We start from the raw sequence: 21,232 nt of genomic DNA, 5'->3' as shown, positions 1-21,232 counted from the left end.
ATTCACAAACGTCAAGATTCGAACCCCTGACATTATTTAAGGAACTTAGTGTCTCATCTCACTAAATCAACTAGTTGTTGGTATTGTAATGTTTTCTTTAACATTATGCTACTCCCTGATACTTTATATGAAGCGTATAAATAGTTAAAAAAACGTGTTTAATTGAATTGGGCTTTAAAATGTGATTAGACACAAAATTTGTCATATAATCTAAACCCACGATGATGGAACTAAGCATAGCCCTCCCCCACTTCTTCCAAAATTTGTGTCTAATCACATTTTAAAGTCCAATTCAATTATGTTCTAACTTAAAATTATAAATATTTTATTAACAAAATGTAATTACATACATTCTAGTTCAACTATTAACAAAAGAATAAATAAAGAAGAGGTTTGAAAACATGTGGTAGATCTAAAAACATTTTTTAAGGCGGATATACATATCCTAACAACATAAATTTTTGAATGAGACACGATTTTTAGAAGAATTTATCAAATGACCTCGGTATTGACTTCAAGCAGTTACGTCTGCGAGTGTGTGCGTCTGTCAATAGCTAAAAATAATTATGATGAACATATGCCCGTCTCGAAAAGATGTGAACTTGTTGCTAAAAACTATTATTAATAACTACACACATAATTATTTTGATTTTCAATTAACTTTTTAAGAATTCAATTACACCTCATCTAACGAGACTTATTAATTATAATAGTTATGCAATCATATAACATTTATCTATTTAATTTCTAATTACTTTAATTTTCAAGTACACCATTAATTTTGATTTGAGAATTTAATTTAAAAAGTAAAAGTTAATTACTTTTTAAGAATTGTTTTATTCGCATGTAACAATTATTGCACATGTGTTTGGGAATAGGGAGGGTACGTATCTGTCTCTACATTTGACAATTCAATTTCAGTTAGCATACGTGGCATCCATTAGTCCATTGGATAATTAATTTCTTATTACTTCTTTAATTTTATATTTCCATTTAAAATTATTTAAATATATATATATATATATAATTTTTATTTAAATATCTAAATATATTTTTAGTCATAGTAGATATTTAAAAGAGATAATATCCAACTATACATTGTAAAAAATTATATAGATTTAAGATAAGTAGATAAGTAGAAATAGACATAAGATTAATAATAAAACAAATTATAATAAATTTATTAAAAAATAATGCAAATATTTTTTATCAAAATAAATATATTAAATATTTACCTTTTCCCTTGGTAATTATATTTTTTTTCAAAAAAGATACATATAGATTATTTTATCTATTTAGATATTTAAAGTATTTTTAATCAATATCATACATTAATTTAGATATCTTAGATAAAAGATAATATATTTTAAATATTTAATTTAGTAAAAGAAATATTTTAAATACTTAAATAAAAAGCATGATATTTTAAATAGGGTTGGGATCCACTTACATTAATTAGGTTTGTAAATGAACCTAACAAATATGAACGAGTGTATGTTCATGTTCGTTCATTTATCTTTGACCGAACAAACGAACGAACACAAACAACTAAACGAATAATTTCTTGTTCGTGTTTGTTAATTAAGAAATTTAGCTTGTTTATGTTCGTTCGTTAAAATGATAAACGAACACAAAAGAATGAACATAAATTAATTGAGTTTATATTTGAGAAGAGTCTTTTTCTTTCCAAATAATTTTAAGATTTATATTTTCTTTAATTGATTTGAGTATTTTTTATTTCAGTTTAAAATTAATTGGGTTTTAAAATATTAACGACTTTAAGGTTAAAATTTATTAAGTCTTAATATTTTAAATGGATCTAGAGATTATACTTAATATAAATAAACGAACATAAATAGAATCTAACCTGCTCACTTTTTATTTATTTTATTTTTTATTTTGCAGCAAGACATTTTATCCCGGAAGAATGCCCTCTTCTTTTATCCCGGGCTCTAAAAACTTCTTACAATGCTATTGTTCAAGGACCATTTTATAAAAATTCCATTTACGTTAGATTATTTAATTAAAAATACTAAATATCCAACTATTGTCATCACAACAACAATTCATACAATAACAATAATCATAAAAAATTACCAAAAATACTTATTTCTATAGTTTTGTCATCCAATTACTCTAAGTGAAACAATAAATAATATTTCTACATTTTCTTGCATATAGTGATAATGCATACCAAACATACGAGCCTTAATGCAAAAATAAGTGTTTAAAGTATACTTAAAGTTAATTTTTGGTATCCAAATAATTTTTCTTTAAAAATAGGTGTTTAACGTTATTAACCTTACACTTTTAGGAGCCTGGACTATAACATCATTAAATTCGGGCGTTAAATAACCTATGTCACTATTATATCTTGTTGAAAATTTTTATTTTCTTTTAAAAAATAAAAATAATATTCTTATTAAAAAATCTCCTCCCCTTCCCGATCGTCCTCCTTGTCACCACTAGGGGTGTAAGCGAGCCGAGTCGAGCTTGAGTATTGTTGAGCTCGACTTGACTCGAAAACTCTGAAATGGAGCTCGACTCGACTTGAAACTTGCGAGCTTAAAATTTTCAAGTTTGACTCGAACTCGAAATCCTAAGCTGAAGCTCGTGAGCAGCTCGAAAAAGCTCGAAATGAAAAAAAAAATCTTAAACTTAACTGGATTGAAGCCTAAAACTCAAACTCGAATATGAAGATTAAATACATGAAATCTTACTGTATTTAAAAAAAATCAATACATAAATATTAATATTATTAATAATTTATTTTTTAAAAAATAAAATCTTAATATATTATATTTTCAAGATGTTCACAAGCTTTTCGAGTCAAATATCTAGTAGCTCGTTTCGACTCGTTAAGAACTCGTGTCGAGCTCGAGCTCGATCTCGAGTCCATTCGATTCGAGTATTTATCGAGCCTTGATTAAGTCGATTTCGAGTAGCTCGCGATCTGTCTCGTCTCATTTACAGCCTTAGTCACCACCCACCCCTAAGCCTCCCTTGTAATCCCCCCTTCAAATTTCCTCCCTTCCTCTTGTCGTCCCCCTCCCTCTCAATATTTGAGATTAATGGGACTAAATTATAACTAAATTCTCTACTCATTAAATTTAGGTTAGAGATTAAGGAATATGAGGTTTAGGGTAAGGGCAATGATCGGTTAATGGGTGAGCGACGATGGGTAGGCGACTTTTTGATGACGAAGATAATGGCGAAAATGGTAGACGGTGGTCGCAAATGTATTTGAAATCAAGGATTTTAAAGTTTTGATTTTTTGTAATTATAAAGAATTTTTTTAATAAATTATAATTTTTTTATTTCAAAATAATTTTTTTAAAAATTTTATAAGTCTGACCCATGTCCGATAACAATAATTTTTAATGGTGTGGTTACAACCCATGTACTTAAAAATCAAACGTTGAAAACGTTAGACACAAAAAATGTTAACGAAAAACGTTCCACATTTTTTTAAATAAATTATAATTTTTATTTTAAAATAAAGTTTTTAAAACTTTATAAGTCTGACACATGTAAGATGACAATCAAAATGGACTAATGGAATTTGAAATAAAGGGTATCAAGTAAAAACATATGATATAAGAATTCTAAATATGTGTTTGCTTTTCAATTTGAGTGACTAATGGAATTTGAATCATAGAAAGAGAAATTAAGGTTTCAAGCTTTCTCTCTACCATGGTGAATTTTGGGGAGGAAAAATATGAAAGGAGCCTTTCTATTTGCCAATTAAAGAAGATGGACTAAAACACAACACCTAAGTAGCTTATTTACCATTTTTCAAAATGGTGGAATCCCAAAGCAAGTCCTTCAGTTTTTTTCTTTTATTTGAACTAATCATTGTATGGTCTAATGAATCCTTAGCCATTTAATTTTCTCATGTTTTTTACTTTAGTACCCAAGTTCCACATTTTTATTAAAATTTTCAAATTCTCTATCTATTCTATTTTAGTCACCGAACTTTTGTCAAAAATCAATTGTTCTTTAATTCATACTATAAAATAAAATTAATCGAATTTTTAAAATATCAAATATCTAAATAACATATCGAAAAAAATTCTATGATCACTGAATGTCGAGAAAATTCAATACCGATTTGTGAGGTGTTACATTGCTCATCTTGAATACATTAATTATGGAGTGATATGTGTATGAACATCATGTTGTTCAATGAAAATTATCATGACAATTCTTGAAAAGTGGCCAAATTAAAAGCAATAAACGAATTTACACATAAATCTAAGGTGAAATCACTTTATGAGATTTCTTCGACTAAGGAGATAAATGTTGTATCTCACCCCAACTAATATCTCTATTTTTGTTCCTCCTCCTATCGAAGTCTTCATAGGAACTCCTCTGTTAATCATAGCCTCTAGAAATCCATATCCTCTGATCAACTACAATCCTTTAACAAAACCTCTAATAGGCCTATGTTATTTGTCAAATTCAAATTTACTGTTACACGATCATATCTACTTTCCATGTCAACCTACGTGTAGTCATCATGATTTAAGGCCTAAAACCAACAATAAGAGTCATTATATAAGGGACCAGGGGCAACTCACTGCCATTGACATACCACTCTTCCTAAAACTATCCGTTAAATCCTCTATTCAAATTAAAAAAAAATCGCCTACCACTCTCGTAATCCAAATTTCACCATCAACATATTTAAATTACTAGCAATTCTTCAATCCTTAAAAGAAAATTTATGTTCAGGTGCACTTAAATCTAAAGTCTCTTAGATATTATAATAAGACCAGTATCAATCAAGCTAATAACCATATTCAAGAAAATTTTTAATAGGCATATTCAAGAAATTTAAGGATTTATTCCATCAGATCAACTACTAATTAGGTAATATAATATATTTTTTAATAATAACTCCATACTAACGCAGGATGCAGTGTAAAAAGCCTGGACAAAAAAAAAAGCCTAATGTTTTTATTTAAAATGTTGGGCATTGTTTTCTCGTATAAAGCCTACAAAGCCCAAGTATGGGAATTATTGGAAAGAAAATCCGACCGTTGGGATATCAAAATGTTACCGTTACCAATCTCACGCTTTTATTCCCCCCCCCCTCCCAAAAAAAGCACTTTAAATATCACAGCCTCTTCCCATTTTGCCTCAACAAAACGCATTCCATCTCTCTATTCTCATCTCATTTCATCTGCGAAAATCCTCCGTTTATTTATTTTTCTATAGCATAAATTATTTTAATTTTTTTTATTCATAATTATTTCTGTAATTTGTTTCTTCAGTCATGGCTGAAATGGCGGACACCCACATTGTAGAAATCCCAGTAGATGAAGAGCATCAACAGAAGCTCTCATGTGCTTTGGCCACCATCACTGCAATCCAAAACCATCCATTAATGGAGATCTCCCGGAGTCCGGGCCATCTCTTGCTTCTCAAGTTATGGCAAAGAGATGAAGACCTTTTCGGTCGTAAAATCGCCCTCAAGGAATCCAGGCTCGACTCCATCAAGAGAGAGATCTTCCAATTGTGTTGTTTCTTTGTCATCTTCCATGGGATTTTCTTCAACATCTTGTTCACGTCTTCCGTCGGTGCGGAAGAGCACCATCGCACTTGTGGGAAATGGTGGGTGCCATCTATTGTTTCGCTCTCGACTTCACTCGTGTTTGTGTTTTTGGTCCAGGTCAAGCTTTGCAGGTATTGGAAAGTGGGGAAGCAGTTGCAGAGGGAGCGGAACGATAACCGGGCACTCACGAGGTGTATTCAGGAGCTGAGGATGAAAGGGGAAAACTTCGATTTGTCGAAAGAGCCTCACATTGGGAAGAGGATGAAGAGCTCGAGCGTTGAGATTAAATGGAAGCCTATAACATGGTGCTCTCAGTACCTGATCACTATTGCACTTGTTTGCTTCTCGGGCTTGGCCTTGCCGGTCTGCAAATTCATGCTCTGTGGAATCTGATACGACTGGTGACAATGCTTCGAATGTCGAAGGTACCGTTTCGATTCAAATTCATCAAAATTTGTACATTTTTATTGGGGTTTTGATATCAGATAATTTGTTCAGAGGCCTTCATTGGATGGGTGGTAACGGAGGAATCCCGCTTGACGTTTTCATTGGGGATGAAGCATCGTGGTCCGATAATGATTTATTTAAACCTGCTCGGAGCTATGAACTCCATTACTAGCAGCAGTGTTGCAAAGGCGATTCTATATAAACTTTCTTCAGTCGTTCAACTGGCGATTCCTCAGTTTCAGAGCCTGAGATCTTGTATACTACTATCAAGGAGATGCTATTTGTGATCTTCAATGGCAACACAACTTTAATTGCACCACGACTTGTGTGCTCTTTTATGTACAAGAAATTCTTTTCTAACTCGAATAATAAAACAAATCATTCATTTTATTTTTTAAGAGAATGAAAATGTTCATACAAATCCAAAAATACATATGATTTAAGAACAGTTGGTTTCACAGAGAAGACGCAAATAAGAACTACATCATTAACTTAACTGCTTTCGAAGCCAAATATCTGGAACACACCTTCGTCGGCTGAAAATTTTATTTTGGATTCCATTCCACACTATTCATGGCGGCTCGACAAGGAATTTGATACAAAGTTCCAAAATTCAGGTGAAACTTGCTCGAGCTTAGTAAATGTTCGCACGCAAAGCATGTCCAATATATCCCAAAGGCTGACTATGGAATCAGCACTTCCAACGGCAAAATATCTACCATAAAATAGAGATGGGATTTATTGGAAACATTTATCATCTCAATGAAAGAAAAAGAAAAATTCATTGATGGCTGAAATAAACAAAAATAACCTTGCGTGTACGAAAAACGTGACAAATATATAAACATTAAAGACAGTACATATATCCAGATTTGCCCTTACATGATATATGCATAAAGATTAAAGAAATGAAGATGGCAACCAAAGTCAAGATGCAACAGAGCTTGGAAATTAGGAGAGATTTAGGCCAAACCTTACCTTCCTGTTGGATCAATTGCAATACAGTAGCAGCCAGCTGTATGTGCCATGAGGGTGTCAACAGGTTTAAGTAATGGGTATGCAAGTACTTCAACAGTACCTGAGAAAAAAACAATCAAGGAGAATAAACAGTTTTTGAATCGGAGAGAAGCATAATTGCTAAGAAGAAATTGATCCAACCATTTCCTGTTGTCAAAAAGAACATATCTCCGGTCATGTTCCAAGCAATTTCATTTACCTGAAAAAAAGTGTACCAAAGTCAAGATGCAACAGAGCTTGGAAATTAGGAGAGATTTAGGCCAAACCTTACCTTCCTGTTGGATCAATTGCAATACAGTAGCAGCCAGCTGTATGTGCCATGAGGGTGTCAACAGGTTTAAGTAATGGGTATGCAAGTACTTCAACAGTACCTGAGAAGAAAAACAATCAAGGAGAATAAACAGTTTTTGAATCGGAGAGAAGCATAATTGCTAAGAAAGAAATTGATCCAACCATTTCCTGTTGTCAAAAAGAACATATCTCCGGTCATGTTCCAAGCAATTTCATTTACCTGAAAAAAAAGTGTACCAAAGTCAAGATGCAACAGAGCTTGGAAATTAGGAGAGATTTAGGCCAAACCTTACCTTCCTGTTGGATCAATTGCAATACAGTAGCAGCCAGCTGTATGTGCCATGAGGGTGTCAACAGGTTTAAGTAATGGGTATGCAAGTACTTCAACAGTACCTGAGAAGAAAACAATCAAGGAGAATAAACAGTTTTTGAATCGGAGAGAAGCATAATTGCTAAGAAAGAAATTGATCCAACCATTTCCTGTTGTCAAAAAGAACATATCTCCGGTCATGTTCCAAGCAATTTCATTTACCTGAAAAAAAAGTGTACCAAAGTCAAGATGCAACAGAGCTTGGAAATTAGGAGAGATTTAGGCCAAACCTTACCTTCCTGTTGGATCAATTGCAATACAGTAGCAGCCAGCTGTTTGTGCCATGAGGGTGTCAACAGGTTTAAGTATTGGGTATCCAAGTACTTCAACAGTACCTGAGAAGAAAAACAATCAAGGAGAATAAACAGTTTTTGAATCGGAGAGAAGCATAATTGCTAAGAAAGAAATTGATCCAACCATTTCCTGTTGTCAAAAAGAACATATCTCCGGTCATGTTCCAAGCGATTTCATTAACCTGAAAAAGAAGTGTACGACTCAACAGCTGAATTAGAATAACAAAAATGTTATTCATCCTTTTAATCATACAGCTTAAGCAACTGCATCCAATGATAAGCCATTAGTTCTAAAGAGTTAGCCGGGAAAAGGCCAAGAAATGTTGATGACATTACATTGCTCAGGTAACAATTTGATTAAGTGAAAGCGTTGCACACTTAAATGTGGTTCCGACTTCATAATAGTCAAGCTTGTGTTTTATGTAAAAACTAAACCTCGTAATAGTAGGCCTCTAATGCAAGTATCACTGAGTTTTCCAAAATATGCATTCTGAAAGGTGATAAAATAACAAAGGATAGGAGAGCAAATTAGCGTAAACTGAAAAATACCTCAGAATTGAACTTGCGCCTGTGAATCGGCTTAAATTTTCGAACATCCAGTATAGTTAATTCATCATCCTTCAGAGAAATAGAAACTGTTCTACCGCCACACAAAATCAAGTTCATGTAAAAAGTTCCAAGCCACAGATGTTTTGAGGTGTACCAAATGACATAAGACAGTAGCCCTGTTACCAACAGCTATGTGTGTCCCATCAGGTTTATAAGTGATGTTTATATTCTCCCCGCTAAGCTCTGCTTCCTGGGAGCACTTTCCACCTGCAAAAGCCGATGCAGGCAAAAGTAAACAACTATCTTATGGTTAAGCAACCAAGTAATATCATAACGATTTATTTAGTTAGCCACCAATAAGCAACTTTCATTCAGAACCACTGAAGCATTCATGATATTTAACATTAGAATCATGGAAGAGGTGTACAAGCAATAAAAGTATCTCCCCTTACAGTTAAGTCTTCTAAACAATAACATTATACAGCATTTCACTTACTTCGAGCAACCCATAGTCGAACAGTCTTATCACCAGATGCAGTTGCTATTAGATCAGCATGTTCAGGGTCCCAACATAGTTGATCGACACTATCAGTGTGTCCCTTCAATTCAATATCTTTAGCCTTGCCCTGCACCAAACATTACAAAATCACCATTAGCAAAACAACATTTGTAAATTTCCAACATCAAAGATACAACCCAAACTAATTTCAGATAAATTGTGCAAATACGATTTCTGTGATGATACCAATAAAAAGGATACAAAAAGTAGGTAGCCTCTCTAAAACTCCCGTTATTGATGTACGTGCATCCTAAAAGGTCAAAATATATCATCAGTCCCTGTACTTGAATGAAGTTCTAAATTTAGTCTATATAATCTTCCTTTTACGAATTAAAAGTCATAATCCAACAATGGATACTATTATTATTTTTTTGTCAAAATTTGTGATCAAAACACTGATGCAACTTTACCAACTGGAGAAGCAAATCAGTTTGAGCTCAGTTAACATATCCGATAGTGAGCAAAATTTGACCAAAACATTAGAAATGACATTGAATTGATTAGAGCTTGTAAATCAAAAGGATTTCATTTTTAGCTTTATTAATACATAGACTAGATACAAAAATTTGCCAAATGACAGAGATTTACAACATATTTTTTACCATCCTAAAAGCATAAGCAAAATGATACCCATCAGAACGATTAAATGAAGACCCATCTCGAATCCATTCCCAATTCATTCAAAATACCCAGAGAAATTCAAATTAGGCGAGAAAGAGAGAGGGATTTACATGACCGTGAGGCTCAATATGCCAAACTCGAGCGGTTTGATCGACGGAACCGGAAGCAAGCTTGGTGCCCGTGCAATTCCAAGCCACAGAATGCACCTTTGGGGGAATAAAGAGAAAATTTTTAATTAGGAGAGACAAAAAGAGCGGCAAAAAAACTTACTTTCTTCTTGTGACCTTGATACTCTCTGCAATGCAGATTCTTGAAGGCTACTTTCTCCTCCATTTCTCTTCTTCTCTGGGGTTTGTTCTACCCTTCTTGTAGCACTGTAGGTTTACTTTAAAAAAATGATATTTTTATGCACATTTTCAGAGCTTATACAATACAGGAGACTTTTCATGGTGGGGGTGTAATCGTGCCGAAGAGCTTATACAATGCAAATGATTATTTCTGGAGTTTGGTATGGGCCGATTTAGCTCCACCTAAGGTAGAAGCTTTTGTGTGGAAGGTAGTACAACATAAAGGTCCATCTTTAGTGGAGCTAGCCAAACGGGGAGTGCCTAATTTCGAAACTGCATTTTGTGCTTTATGTCATATGGAGCAGCAGTCGCTCATTCTTTAATTTGCCACTGTGAGGTTGTGTGGGGAGTTTGGTTAAAATGGTGCTTTCTTGGGAATATTAACCTTGTGGTCCCAGGTAACATGAAATCCTTACTTCCCATGTGGAATAGCCTATTAACTAAAAAATCTGGTAAACCAATTTGGAATATGGCACTTTTTGGGATTATTTGGTCCATTTAACTGTGCCGGAATGAGGTCATTTTCAAGAACAAAAGGTAGTGTGGTGATCAAATTTTTGATTTGGCATTACTAAGGATAGGTTTTTTGGTGTAAAAGTAAATGGCCTGCCTTTTTCTCCCACGTTAATGATGTTGTTGGAAGTCCTAATGCATTTGCGATCAGATCTTTGCGCCGTGGTTGAGCTCGTGTGAGATTCCTGTTGCAGTACCGTTTAGTATGTAAAAGCTTGGTAGGTTCTGTAGTGTTGCTGGTTTCTTGATAAGGTGCATTAGGTGCTTATCGTTTGCTTTCCTGCATCGTTCTCTATACCTTTTTGATTTGGTTCAATTGGATGGTCTGATGACATTGATGCTTGGCAGTGTAATTGTGATTGTATTGGCAGTTTCTTCCTTGTTTTAGTAGGTGCTCTTGGATCTGGTTCGGGGTGCCCTCCCTCTTTGTAAGCGGTTCGTTTTGGTTGTCTTTAGATCGATCGAGCAGTGAGTTGGATATAGGTTGTTTCTTTGCTTGTCATCTATGTGGGTTGACATTCCGTTAAGTGGCATTGTTTTGTTAAACACGAGAATCAAATACAAATACTTAAACATAAAATAAAGAGTCAAGACCAACTCGGGATCGTACCTACAGGCGACAACGCCGCTCGACTGTTGCTGATATTTGTATGGTTTCGCCGGTAATGTTCTCAATTGCTGTTACTAGTAATTATACAACCTGCAGTACAAATAATGAGTATGAAATGAAATTTTGTCAAAATAACTCAAATTTTATCAAAATAAAGGGACTAAAATCATTATTAGACCAAAAGATAGTTAACAAAATCTTTGCCTATGTCCTAATTTGTTCATTCGATTTTTTCCACAGAAATTAAATGTACAAAATTACTTATTTAGTTATTAGCTTGATGTCCTAAATTTAAAGCTTAAATGTCTTAAATCAAAACCTGACTTATTTATGTCTTTTTTTCGATTTATAGATCGATATTTTGTTATTTCCCATAGCAAAAACTCTACATCTCTATTATACTTCATCTAGATCTTCTTTATAGGTTAAATCTCTATTTCCACTCTATCATTTGATCCATTAACCAGTATCCTTTGATATGACTTCTGATAAGTCCATGTGACTTATCAGAATCAAATTTATTGTTAGACGATTATATTTATTTAATTTACCAACTTACAAATAATCATTACAAATAATCATCATGGCTCTAAACATAACAGTATCACTAGGGATCATTATAAAATATTGGATTAAAAATCTATAATTGTGAGAACATATGTCTAATGTACAATGCTATCATAAAATATGACATGAAACTATCAATTATGTTATATGTGTCATAAGTATTAAATATCATAAAAATAAAGTATAAATACCATATGTTACTAAAAAATATATATAAACCATAAGTTGTATTTATAATTTCTATTAAGATTGGGTCAAATTGAAATTAAAAATATTTATATATATAGAACAGACCGACTATTAGTTTACTAAAGTTATGCTTTGTTTCCATGCATGTAGATTTCTTACTAATATAATATAATTTAATGACAGATTTAAATTTTTTTATTGTTGCTATATATATATTAGCAATAAAAAGTTTTCTTGTATGATAAATACAAATAAAATTTTAGAGTTAACACAAATTCATATAAAAAAATTAAATTTTATATCACACTCATTCATCTTGAACAACAGCTAAATTGCCCACTTATAAAATCTCACTATATCCATCTTTTTTTCGAGATTCTCTAAAGTTTTATTTGAGTATCTCATGATCCTAAGAGCTCTCATATCTATTTTTTTTCTTTTGAATGCTAAAAAACAATATGAAAATAAAATTTAGGCAAAAGAGTTATTTTTGTCGATGTAGTAAATTCAATTTATCACTTTTGCACTTATCGTATTTTTGCATTAATTTTGTCCTCAAAATTGCTCAAATGCATCATTCTATATCTACCTCTAACTTAAAACCTTAAATTATAAACCCTAAACCATAATCTCATATTATCTAAACTCTAAACATTGATTTATGATTTATAATTTAGGGTTTTAAGTTAGGAGAAGAGTATAGAATGATACAATTAAATAACTTTAAGAGCTAAATTAATGCAAAAATACGATAAGGCCGAAAATGATAAATTAAATCTTCTACAAAAGTAAAAGTGACCCTTAAGCCTAAAATTTAACTCTTAAATTTAATAATTTTTAATAGATTTAAAACTATATTTATTTTATTTAATCTTTAAATTAATAGACAACAAAATTAAAGGTCAGATTTTTTTTAAAAAATCATTAATTTACATAAATATTTTCGATTTTCTGAGTCATGGATTGACTATATTTTCAATTTTCTGAGTTATCCAAATCCAAATACATATATCTATTTAAAAAATTGAATATATTTTCATTTTCATTTACAAATTATCAATATTCTATTATCCAAATATAAATTGAATATTAATATTTACTAGTTATTTGAATACTAAAATTTAGTATTCAAAATTTTAAATTGAAAATATAATTTTTCACCATTTAATTAGACACCAAAATGTATAAAAATGGTCCTGTGTTGTGACATGGAAGGAACCAAAGATGTGTTATCCAAAGGAAACCAATGAAACAAAGCCAAGTAAGTATCCAAAATCTTTCTCCAATCTCATCCTCACTCTCCTCCCTCCTTTCCTTGTTCTACCACCGCTTATTTTTCCTATATGATTTTTATCTACACCACCACTTCCTCAAAAATCATCTCATCTAATTTTATTTTCTTCCAATCCAAATTAGGCACCATGGCAGCCTCCTCCGCCTTGGTAACCCCCATCTTCTCCACCGTCCAAAACAAGCTCGGCGGCGGCCACCAGTTCGCCCCCTCCGCCATCTCATTCCAAGGCCTCCGCCCCCTCAGCAAGGCCAAGCCCTCATCCAAAACCATCGCCATCGCAACAACAAGCTCCGGTGCCAGTTCTAGGCTCGCCGTCAAAGCAGAGCTGAGTGCCCCAGTCGTGATAAGCATCAGCACTGCAGTCTCCCTCTTCTTGGGCAGGTTCGTGTTCTTCAACTTCCAGAGGGAAAACGTCGCGAAGCAAGTGCCTGAGCAGAATGGGTTGACTCACTTCGAGGCGGGTGACACACGAGCCAAGGAGTATGTCAGCCTTCTCAAGTCCAATGATCCGGTGGGGTTCAACATCGTCGATGTTCTTGCTTGGGGCTCCATTGGTCATATCGTTGCTTACTACATCTTGGCCACCTCCAGCAACGGCTACAACCCCAATTTCTTCTGATCATGATCCTCTGCCTCCTCTTCTTAATTATGCTTTGTTTTGTACGCCCTTGTGTAGTTTCCTCTATTACTGGGGGAAATTGGATCTCTTGTGTTTCTTCTTTAAAAAGAAAAGAAAATCTAATGCTTTTCTCCTGCTTTTATTTCTGGGTTTTCTTTGATGCATATCATACTTGGTTCACAAATTTGATTTTGCTAACAAGAAATCGTGAAGGAAGCAGCTAAATTAATGCAATAATAAGCTCTGCCAAAATCCTGATACGTATTACTCCTACCTGTCGTAACTTGATTTGAAATCGTCCCATTGCAGATCGCAAATTTCTTGTTTCAGTGCTTAAATTTTAAAAATAACGAAATGATAATTAATGTTATCATTTTATAATATATTGATCATTTAGCTGGACTAATATTAGCATATTTGGTTAACTTATTTGACCACGTCAGACCACAATTGACTGACCCTTTTGACACATATTTAAAAAAATAAATAAACAAATAGCTGATTTGAATAACCTAATTAAAAGGACTAGAAAGAATGATCCTTGAGATCCGAGTAGTTGGTGGTAGAACCGCCTAGAGTATTTTTAGAGTTGGTATGGCAAGTTACGACCGTAGAGAGAATGCAAAGTACAAGAAAGATTTTGTTGGGTGAGTCTAGCGTCCCAAGTTTGAGGACTAGTGTATCAATAGACCAATCACAGTCAGTCATAGAGAGGACCAGAGTTATGCGTAAGCATAGAAGAGTGACGTTAGCTTTGTCACCCTAATTGGGTCAAAGGTCAGACGTAGGGTCCCGTAGGAAACCACTTGTTTCACCATCTACGGTGAGCTCTGGAGACTCTGCTAAAGTTTTGAGGTATCCAAAGTACGAGCATTGTGGAAAAAATAATCGAGAAATGTGCTACAAGATTTCTAAGAAGTGCTATAGATGTAGATCCTTGGCGCATTTGGCAAGAGATTGCCTGGGGTTGGATGGTGATGTTTCAGCTTAATCAAGGGGAGTGATCCCAATAACTCAACATGGTAGAGAGCCTGAGAGAGTTGTTAGTTTGATAATCGGGTAGGAGGACAAAGGAGCGGATCAACCTGTTTTTTGTTCGACGGCGCGTGATCCCACTTGTCAGATTGCAAAGAGAGGGTTAGGATGTTGAAGTCGCAGATGAGATGTCAGGTATATTTTTCAGTTATCTCAATTTTTCATGTGGTTTCAGTAGGCGTAAGTGCACGCGTTCCTTGGTGATGTCAAGTGAACTAAGTAGGAAAAGTGTTCGTATAGAGAATCTGAGCGCGAGTATGCAAGTGCCTAGTCGGTGGGTCTTAGTGGTTTAGATAAGGTTACCTTAGCTATTCTTTTAGGGCTCAGATTAGATTTAGTAGCTGACCTAAGGGAAGTTGTTAGCGTAAGTGTTACTTGACCTCAAGATTGTGGGTCTAGAGTTGGGAGAATAAGCGATTGTCCTTTTTTGAGTTGAGGATTACCTCTAAGAGAATGTTGAGTAGCAGAATTCTCCACCCTTGTATGTTTTCTAGGGGAGCATCCTTGTCGGTTGTTAAGCTAAGTATGAGACTATAAGGATTTTTTGCGTCGTCATTTGAGAGGGTTCGTGTGACCGACCCACATCAAGTTAGTACTCCTAAGTTCAACATTAGAGATAGGGATCTACATGAGAGTGATGAGGTTACCCAAGTACTCCAAATAATAAGTTAGCAGGGTTATGTTCTGATGCAATAGTTCCGGAATTCCACCTTAAGTACAAAGGATAATGTAAACACCATTATTTTATTTTATTTTATTTTGTTTTGTTTTTATCATTATTTTATTATTTTAAAAAATTAAAAGTAGTAGCAATTGGGTTATTAATACCCCAACCACCCATGTATCAATCACACCCCATTTTGACTTGTTTTTTCTCTCCATTTTTGCTTTCATTTTTTTCCTTTTTTGTGGTCTTTACTTCTGTTTCGGGGGGTTCATGGGTTGCATGGGAGTGGCCATTGTGAGCGGTGGCTGACGTGTGAGAGAGGTCGGCTCGTGGCCTAGCAGTGCCGGATGTTGGTGGCCGGTGAGGGAGCCATTACGACCTTAGCTTTTTGGTTGTCTCCGTGTAGGAAGAGAGGAGAGTAGGAAGAAGGATAAGTCTAGTTGAGGGTCGGTTCGGACGTATGGTCGGAGTTCGAGTGTTCTCCGTTGAGTGGCCAAGGGTGGTGGCCGACATTAAGGCTCGTTTTTTAGCTCTCTCAACCGCCGAATAGGGAGGAGAAAGGGAAGAGAAAGAGTGAGATTAGGAGGAGAATGGGGAGAGTTTCAGCCATTCAAGAAGTCGGTCGGTCCTCCTCCGTTCATGGTCGAGGTCACTGGTTGTTTTAGGTTGGTCACGGGCCCTGTAGCCAGTGTGTGAGGGCCGGTGTGTGGCCGACGAAGGTGTGTTTGAAGCTTTGATAAGCTTTCCTGGAAGAGTTACCTAAAGGGGGAAATATTTTGGTTGTATGAAAAATGGGTAAATCATGCCTAGGGCCCCTCATTTTAATACCCATTTTATATTCTGGCCACTTGTTTCTGGTAAATCGCGCATAAGTCCTCCCAGTTTTAACGTGTTTTACGCTTTGGTCACTATCAGGGGAAAATCACCTTTAACCTCCTCGTATTTTAGCTTCTTTTGCACTCTGGTCATTTGCTTTGTTATTTGTTTCGAATATGCATATTGATTTTATTAACTCTCGATTTGGTCATTATTTTTGCTATTTTATTCGTTATAATTTAACTGTTTTTTATTATTTGTTGTATTTTGGTCACTGGACCTTTCGTTTCTAATTTATTGTACTTTTTTCGTTCTATTTTATTTTATTTTAATTTAATCACTATTATTATTCTGATTTGTTTAATTTAGTCACTGTTTTTTACGTTTATTCATTTTAGCCACTGTTTGGATTATGTTTCTTATTTTATTATGATTTGGATATGATATTTGCAATTTATTCATTTTGGTCACTATTTATTTATTATTTAACTACTAACTTTTATTTTCTTGCATTTTAGTTACTGTTATTTTATTTTATGCAATTAGGTCCTTGTACTTATATTTATTTTATTTTTTATTTCTTGTTGTTTTCACTTTTTTTTATTTTTGTTATTTTTGTTATTTAAGTTTATTATTAATTGTTTTGATATTTCATAGCTTTAATTCTTAGATTTAGTTTTAAATTAGATAACGTTCGAATCAATTTTAGAAATTAGGATTTCATATTAGTTTTAATTAGGGAGCAATTCGAGTCGAGTTTTCGCATAAGATGCCCGATTACTCGAATCGATTGCTCGACTTTTAAAATTTATTAATAATTAATATTTTCTAAAAATACTTTAGGTTCAATAATTTAGATAAAAATTAGCTTTTAAATTAGTCAACAATTTTAGAAATTATCAACTTATGTCCTAAGCTTTTAGATCTTTTCGAAATCAGTATTTTTATGTCTTGACCTTTTAATCCCCGAATTTCGATTAGAATTTTATTTTTAACATAATTAATTAAGATTAATATTAGAGCCTCCATCTTAGGCTTGATTTCACATTTAGTCCTTTAATTAGGTGAATTCTTAATTTAGTCTTCCCTTTTGCTCGAGTTTCCCATTTAATTATTCAAAATAATATTTATTAAAATTAATTAAAATTAATAATAGAGTCTCCACTTTAGGTTAGATTTCACGCTAGTCCTTTTAATTTAGGGGATAATTCGAGTTGGCCCTCGTCTAAATGCTAAAAGGACCATCTCGATTATTCGATTCAATAATTGATTAAAATTAAATAGGATTAATATTAGAACCTACAAATCTAGGTGTGTGCCTTTAAGTCCTTTAACTTTCATAATTTGACACCTTAAGTTAGAAAAAAGCCTTAATTTACTTTTAGTTTAATTAGGATGAATAAAATTTTGTTTGATTGCATTGTTTTTTTACTCTAAGACAATGTTCACTTATTAGGGAATTAATGGTATATCTCCAGCAAGTATGCTCAGGGGGTGACTATTGGTGATTCCCGAAATAAGTCGACATCCTTTTCAAAGACCGTACCATGATTTTCTAAAATTAAGGCAATATTCGATTATTAGGTACAATAGTTGATCTCCCGTATTTACGCTTGGGAGAGAATGTTATCGGTCTCAATAAACGAATACCCTTTTCAACTTTGCATCCGTAATGATTTTCAAATTAAACAAAGACCGAACTCAAAATTTTTGATTTTAAATATAGGGTAATAAACTAGGTACCAATTTTTGGTCGCTTGTGGGGGTGCTAATCCTTCCCTGTAACTGACTCCCAAACATGATTTCTAGATTTTTGCAGACCCTAAAGCTCGATATTTTAATAAAAATAAAACGTTTTATTAAAATCACCTAATTTTTATGGTGTCCCAATCTCACCTTAAATGATTGGTGGCGACTCCTCACATTTTGAAAAATCTTTTCAAAGAGAAAACCCCTGAGTCGGTATTGGTCTTTTCCCCGCCCGGGCGAAAAATGGTGTCGACAGCTTGGCGACTCTGCTGGGGACTTTTTTTAAACAACTTAAGAGTCGAGCCACGAGTTGGTTACCCTATGTTTATTATTTCGAAAATTACGAGTTCGATCTTATTTAATTTACAGTTTATTATGTTCTTTCAAAAAGAAAAAATAGATTTTCTCTCTGATTAATGCTTACACTTATGTGAATATTTAGGACTGTTGCATATCATAGCTCTAAACCCGAGCTCAAACCCGATTTATCTAAGTAGGGAGAAATGTCACACCTCACAAGGAGCATTGGGCTTCCTTGTATGGGCTTGATAAAGTATCTCTGGAAAGCATCCTAAGTTGTCTGTTCGGATATCAGTTGTGAGATACGCTTTTAGCGGTGTGATTCCCTAAGTAGAATCTGATTTGCAAGTCTGTAATGGGCCATAATCGGGGGAAACCTTAGTTGGTTGTAAAGATGGATTGGGAACCCTTTGCTAGAACCCTGCCTCATATAGAGAATTTAGGAAGCCTACCCCGCTAGAGCCATGTGGATAACCTAAGAGAATTAGGACGCATGCGGTTATAATTTTTAATTTCCTTTGTATGATTTAATTTTTAGTCTAAACTTTGAGCCATATTTAATTATTTTTGCTGAGATTACATTTCTTAGACTAACTATTTCAACTAACTTGATTCTTTTTGTCTTGTTTCTACTAACAATGATTTCCTTTTGTCTGGTTTTATTACATTTTTGCATGAACATGACATATCATTCAAAGGTATTGATCCCTTAAATAACTGATCGTTTAGAAGGTTCTTGAAAAATAATGCCACAAGAATGCCTTTAATTGGGTTCAGTAGAATTTCGAAGATGCTCCATGTAGATCGAATAGCGTCAAGAGATAGTCTATCTACTAAGGAAAATACCCAGACGTATACCGGCTGAGATAACAAGATGGACTCAAGAAGATTCAATGCTGAAGCCAACTGTTGCAGATCATGAACCAGCTCAAAAGATTTATGAAAGTAGGAGATGAAGTTGAAGAGTCGAAAATGATGCAATACCCAGATGCTCGCAGGTACTGGATAACTTACAGACGGACCATATTTTCACTTCCCCAGTGTACCAAGACATTGTCAGTTTTTCAAGAATTGTTCAAGGAACAATTAATTTTAGGATCAATTCCTTGTTGTATTTTCATCTCGCATTTTGCACTCTCATTTTTGCATCTTAGCATTTGTATGTACATTTTTTCATCTTTGCATTAGCATATATACATTGTATATTACATGGTATACATAGCATCTCAACATGGATTAATCACAGATCTGAGGAATAACTTGCAGAGAGTCCCGTGATAGAAGTTTTGAGGTAAGAAGAAGTCACCCCATTCGTACCAAAAGAGGATTGAGAGCTATGGACGTGATGTTAGCACCGTTTGAAGTTTGATGCACGTCGTCGAGATCCATGGGGCACTGAGAAACAAGGCCCAGATTTTGTTTGACCCAGGGGTATTGACCTGTAACTCGTAATGAGACATTCTGGGGCCAATTAAAAAAGAAGTTCTTCCACACACCGTGAAGCCTTATGTCACTGGCTTTTTTTTGTTTGAACGTGTTTTAGTGTTTTGCATACTCGATAAATATTTTATTGATTGAACTTATGGCTTTTTTTAGGTTATGAGCAATAAATCAAGTTTTAATCTTGTAGTTATTTGAATATCGAATGAATTGAAGGTTCTTTTACTACTTCATTAATTATAGATCTTTGACAAGGGGCAAGATTAGACCTTTCATACCCCATCCAAAGCCGAAATAACCATTGATGGGTTCCTTACCCGAAATAACACACATTTACTACCAAAAGACCGAACCTTCCCCCTAAAACCATAAAGTCATGCTCCTATCCTCCCCGAGGCACTAAGACCTATACTTTTACCTTCCCAAATAGAAATAACATTTTCATAAAATTACCTTTTTCAGAATAACAACTTTAAAGTCACACATTTACCTTCCTAGACACAGAACCAACATTCATTTCCCAACCTCAATAAATCCTAGGCGGATGACGAGAACCTTTCTTACAAGAAAGACAAGATGGAGTGTTGCAAATCAAGTTTTTGCAAGAGAATTCGAATAATTGGGGCATACTAGGAGCGAATGGAAGAAGAAGAAATAAAGAGAATCATTGAAATAATTCTATCATGCATTAATTACATTGTTTCATGTAAATAAGTTTAATCTTGAATAATCGTCCCCCTGGGGATACCTATTTGATAACTTCCTAAAAAGACTACTTTTTAGGCCTTCTTTACTTAAGTTTTTGTTTGTTTAAAAGCTCATTTTAGTCATTTAGGATAATTTAGTTGCATTTGTGGTGGTATTGCTCTTTTATCTTTTAAGGATGTTGTATGAGAGAAAGGTGCAATTGGTTATGGTGTACAGGAAATAACAAGCAGAAGGTCGTACTGGGAAGGAATGTCATGACATCACAAGCTGCTGAAGCAGATTGAAATGCCTTGGCATTTTTGGCGCAGAAACAGACAAAAAGATATTTTTGTAAAAAGACAGCTGGTAGAGCACATGAATGATGGCTGTAACTGCCTACTGGGGACCACCGCCACCTATAAGGATAAGACTCACGCCTAAGGAGTGACTATAGGGGTATTAGGGGTATTTTGAGCGAAATAACCTTATTATTACCCTTAGATATTTTTATTATATATTACATCTCACATGAGAGAGAAGAGAAGAGAAATTTTGAATAACATTTTCTTATCTTCTTCACCGTATCCCATTCTTCTTCTTCTAGTGGTGTTCCTTCATTGATAAGCTCCAAGGAATGGCGAGCTAGACGTATGAGAGGAACTAGTGAGCTAAGGTGAGTCTTGGTGGTTGAGGAG

General features: G+C 34.1%; 3 protein-coding genes across 3 annotated transcripts; 2 read left to right on the top strand and 1 right to left on the bottom strand.

Annotated features, from left to right (window-relative positions):
- The first annotated feature begins 1,321 nt into the window (after positions 1-1,321).
- LOC120146206 lies at positions 1,322-20,507 on the top strand. The gene is made up of 4 exons (XM_039159839.1): positions 1,322-1,339; positions 5,256-5,982; positions 6,056-6,181; positions 20,497-20,507. Exon 2 carries the CDS (start codon positions 5,279-5,281, stop codon positions 5,948-5,950), a length of 672 nt encoding a protein of 223 aa, XP_039015770.1. The 5' UTR covers positions 1,322-1,339; positions 5,256-5,278; the 3' UTR covers positions 5,951-5,982; positions 6,056-6,181; positions 20,497-20,507.
- Positions 6,535-10,108, bottom strand: LOC120146208 (THO complex subunit 3-like). Its single transcript, XM_039159840.1, has 12 exons — positions 9,975-10,108; positions 9,815-9,910; positions 9,021-9,150; positions 8,700-8,791; positions 8,525-8,593; positions 7,787-7,844; positions 7,606-7,705; positions 7,475-7,532; positions 7,293-7,392; positions 7,163-7,220; positions 6,983-7,082; positions 6,535-6,719 (listed from the first exon to the last, which is right to left on the bottom strand). The coding sequence occupies exons 1-8, from the start codon at positions 10,035-10,037 to the stop codon at positions 7,529-7,531; spliced, it is 612 nt and encodes a 203-aa protein (XP_039015771.1). The 5' UTR covers positions 10,038-10,108; the 3' UTR covers positions 6,535-6,719; positions 6,983-7,082; positions 7,163-7,220; positions 7,293-7,392; positions 7,475-7,528.
- Positions 13,294-13,985, top strand: LOC120146209 (photosystem I reaction center subunit V, chloroplastic-like). Its single transcript, XM_039159841.1, has one exon. The coding sequence runs from the start codon at positions 13,352-13,354 to the stop codon at positions 13,841-13,843; it is 492 nt and encodes a 163-aa protein (XP_039015772.1). The 5' UTR covers positions 13,294-13,351; the 3' UTR covers positions 13,844-13,985.
- Positions 20,508-21,232: the final 725 nt, after the last annotated feature.

Source organism: Hibiscus syriacus, unplaced genomic scaffold, assembly GCF_006381635.1.
Source record: "Hibiscus syriacus cultivar Baekdansim isolate YM2019G1 unplaced genomic scaffold, ASM638163v2 tig00110903_pilon, whole genome shotgun sequence".
Lineage (NCBI taxonomy): Eukaryota > Viridiplantae > Streptophyta > Magnoliopsida > Malvales > Malvaceae > Hibiscus > Hibiscus syriacus.
This window is presented reverse-complemented; position numbering and strand designations above follow the sequence as displayed.

Bases quoted from the DNA above. Each gene is read 5' to 3' on its own strand.
- LOC120146208 (XM_039159840.1), bottom strand. From the start codon at position 10,037: ATGGAGGAGAAAGTAGCCTTCAAGAATCTGCATTGCAGAGAGTATCAA. The intron at 9,151-9,814 runs GTAAATCCCTCT...TGTTTGGTGCAG, and splicing joins ATATTGAGCCTCACGGTCAT to GGCAAGGCTAAAGATATTGA. The intron at 8,792-9,020 runs GTAAGTGAAATG...CGGCTTTTGCAG, and splicing joins TCGACTATGGGTTGCTCGAA to GTGGAAAGTGCTCCCAGGAA.
- LOC120146209 (XM_039159841.1), top strand. From the start codon at position 13,352: ATGGCAGCCTCCTCCGCCTTGGTAACCCCCATCTTCTCCACCGTCCAA.
- LOC120146206 (XM_039159839.1), top strand. From the start codon at position 5,279: ATGGCTGAAATGGCGGACACCCACATTGTAGAAATCCCAGTAGATGAA.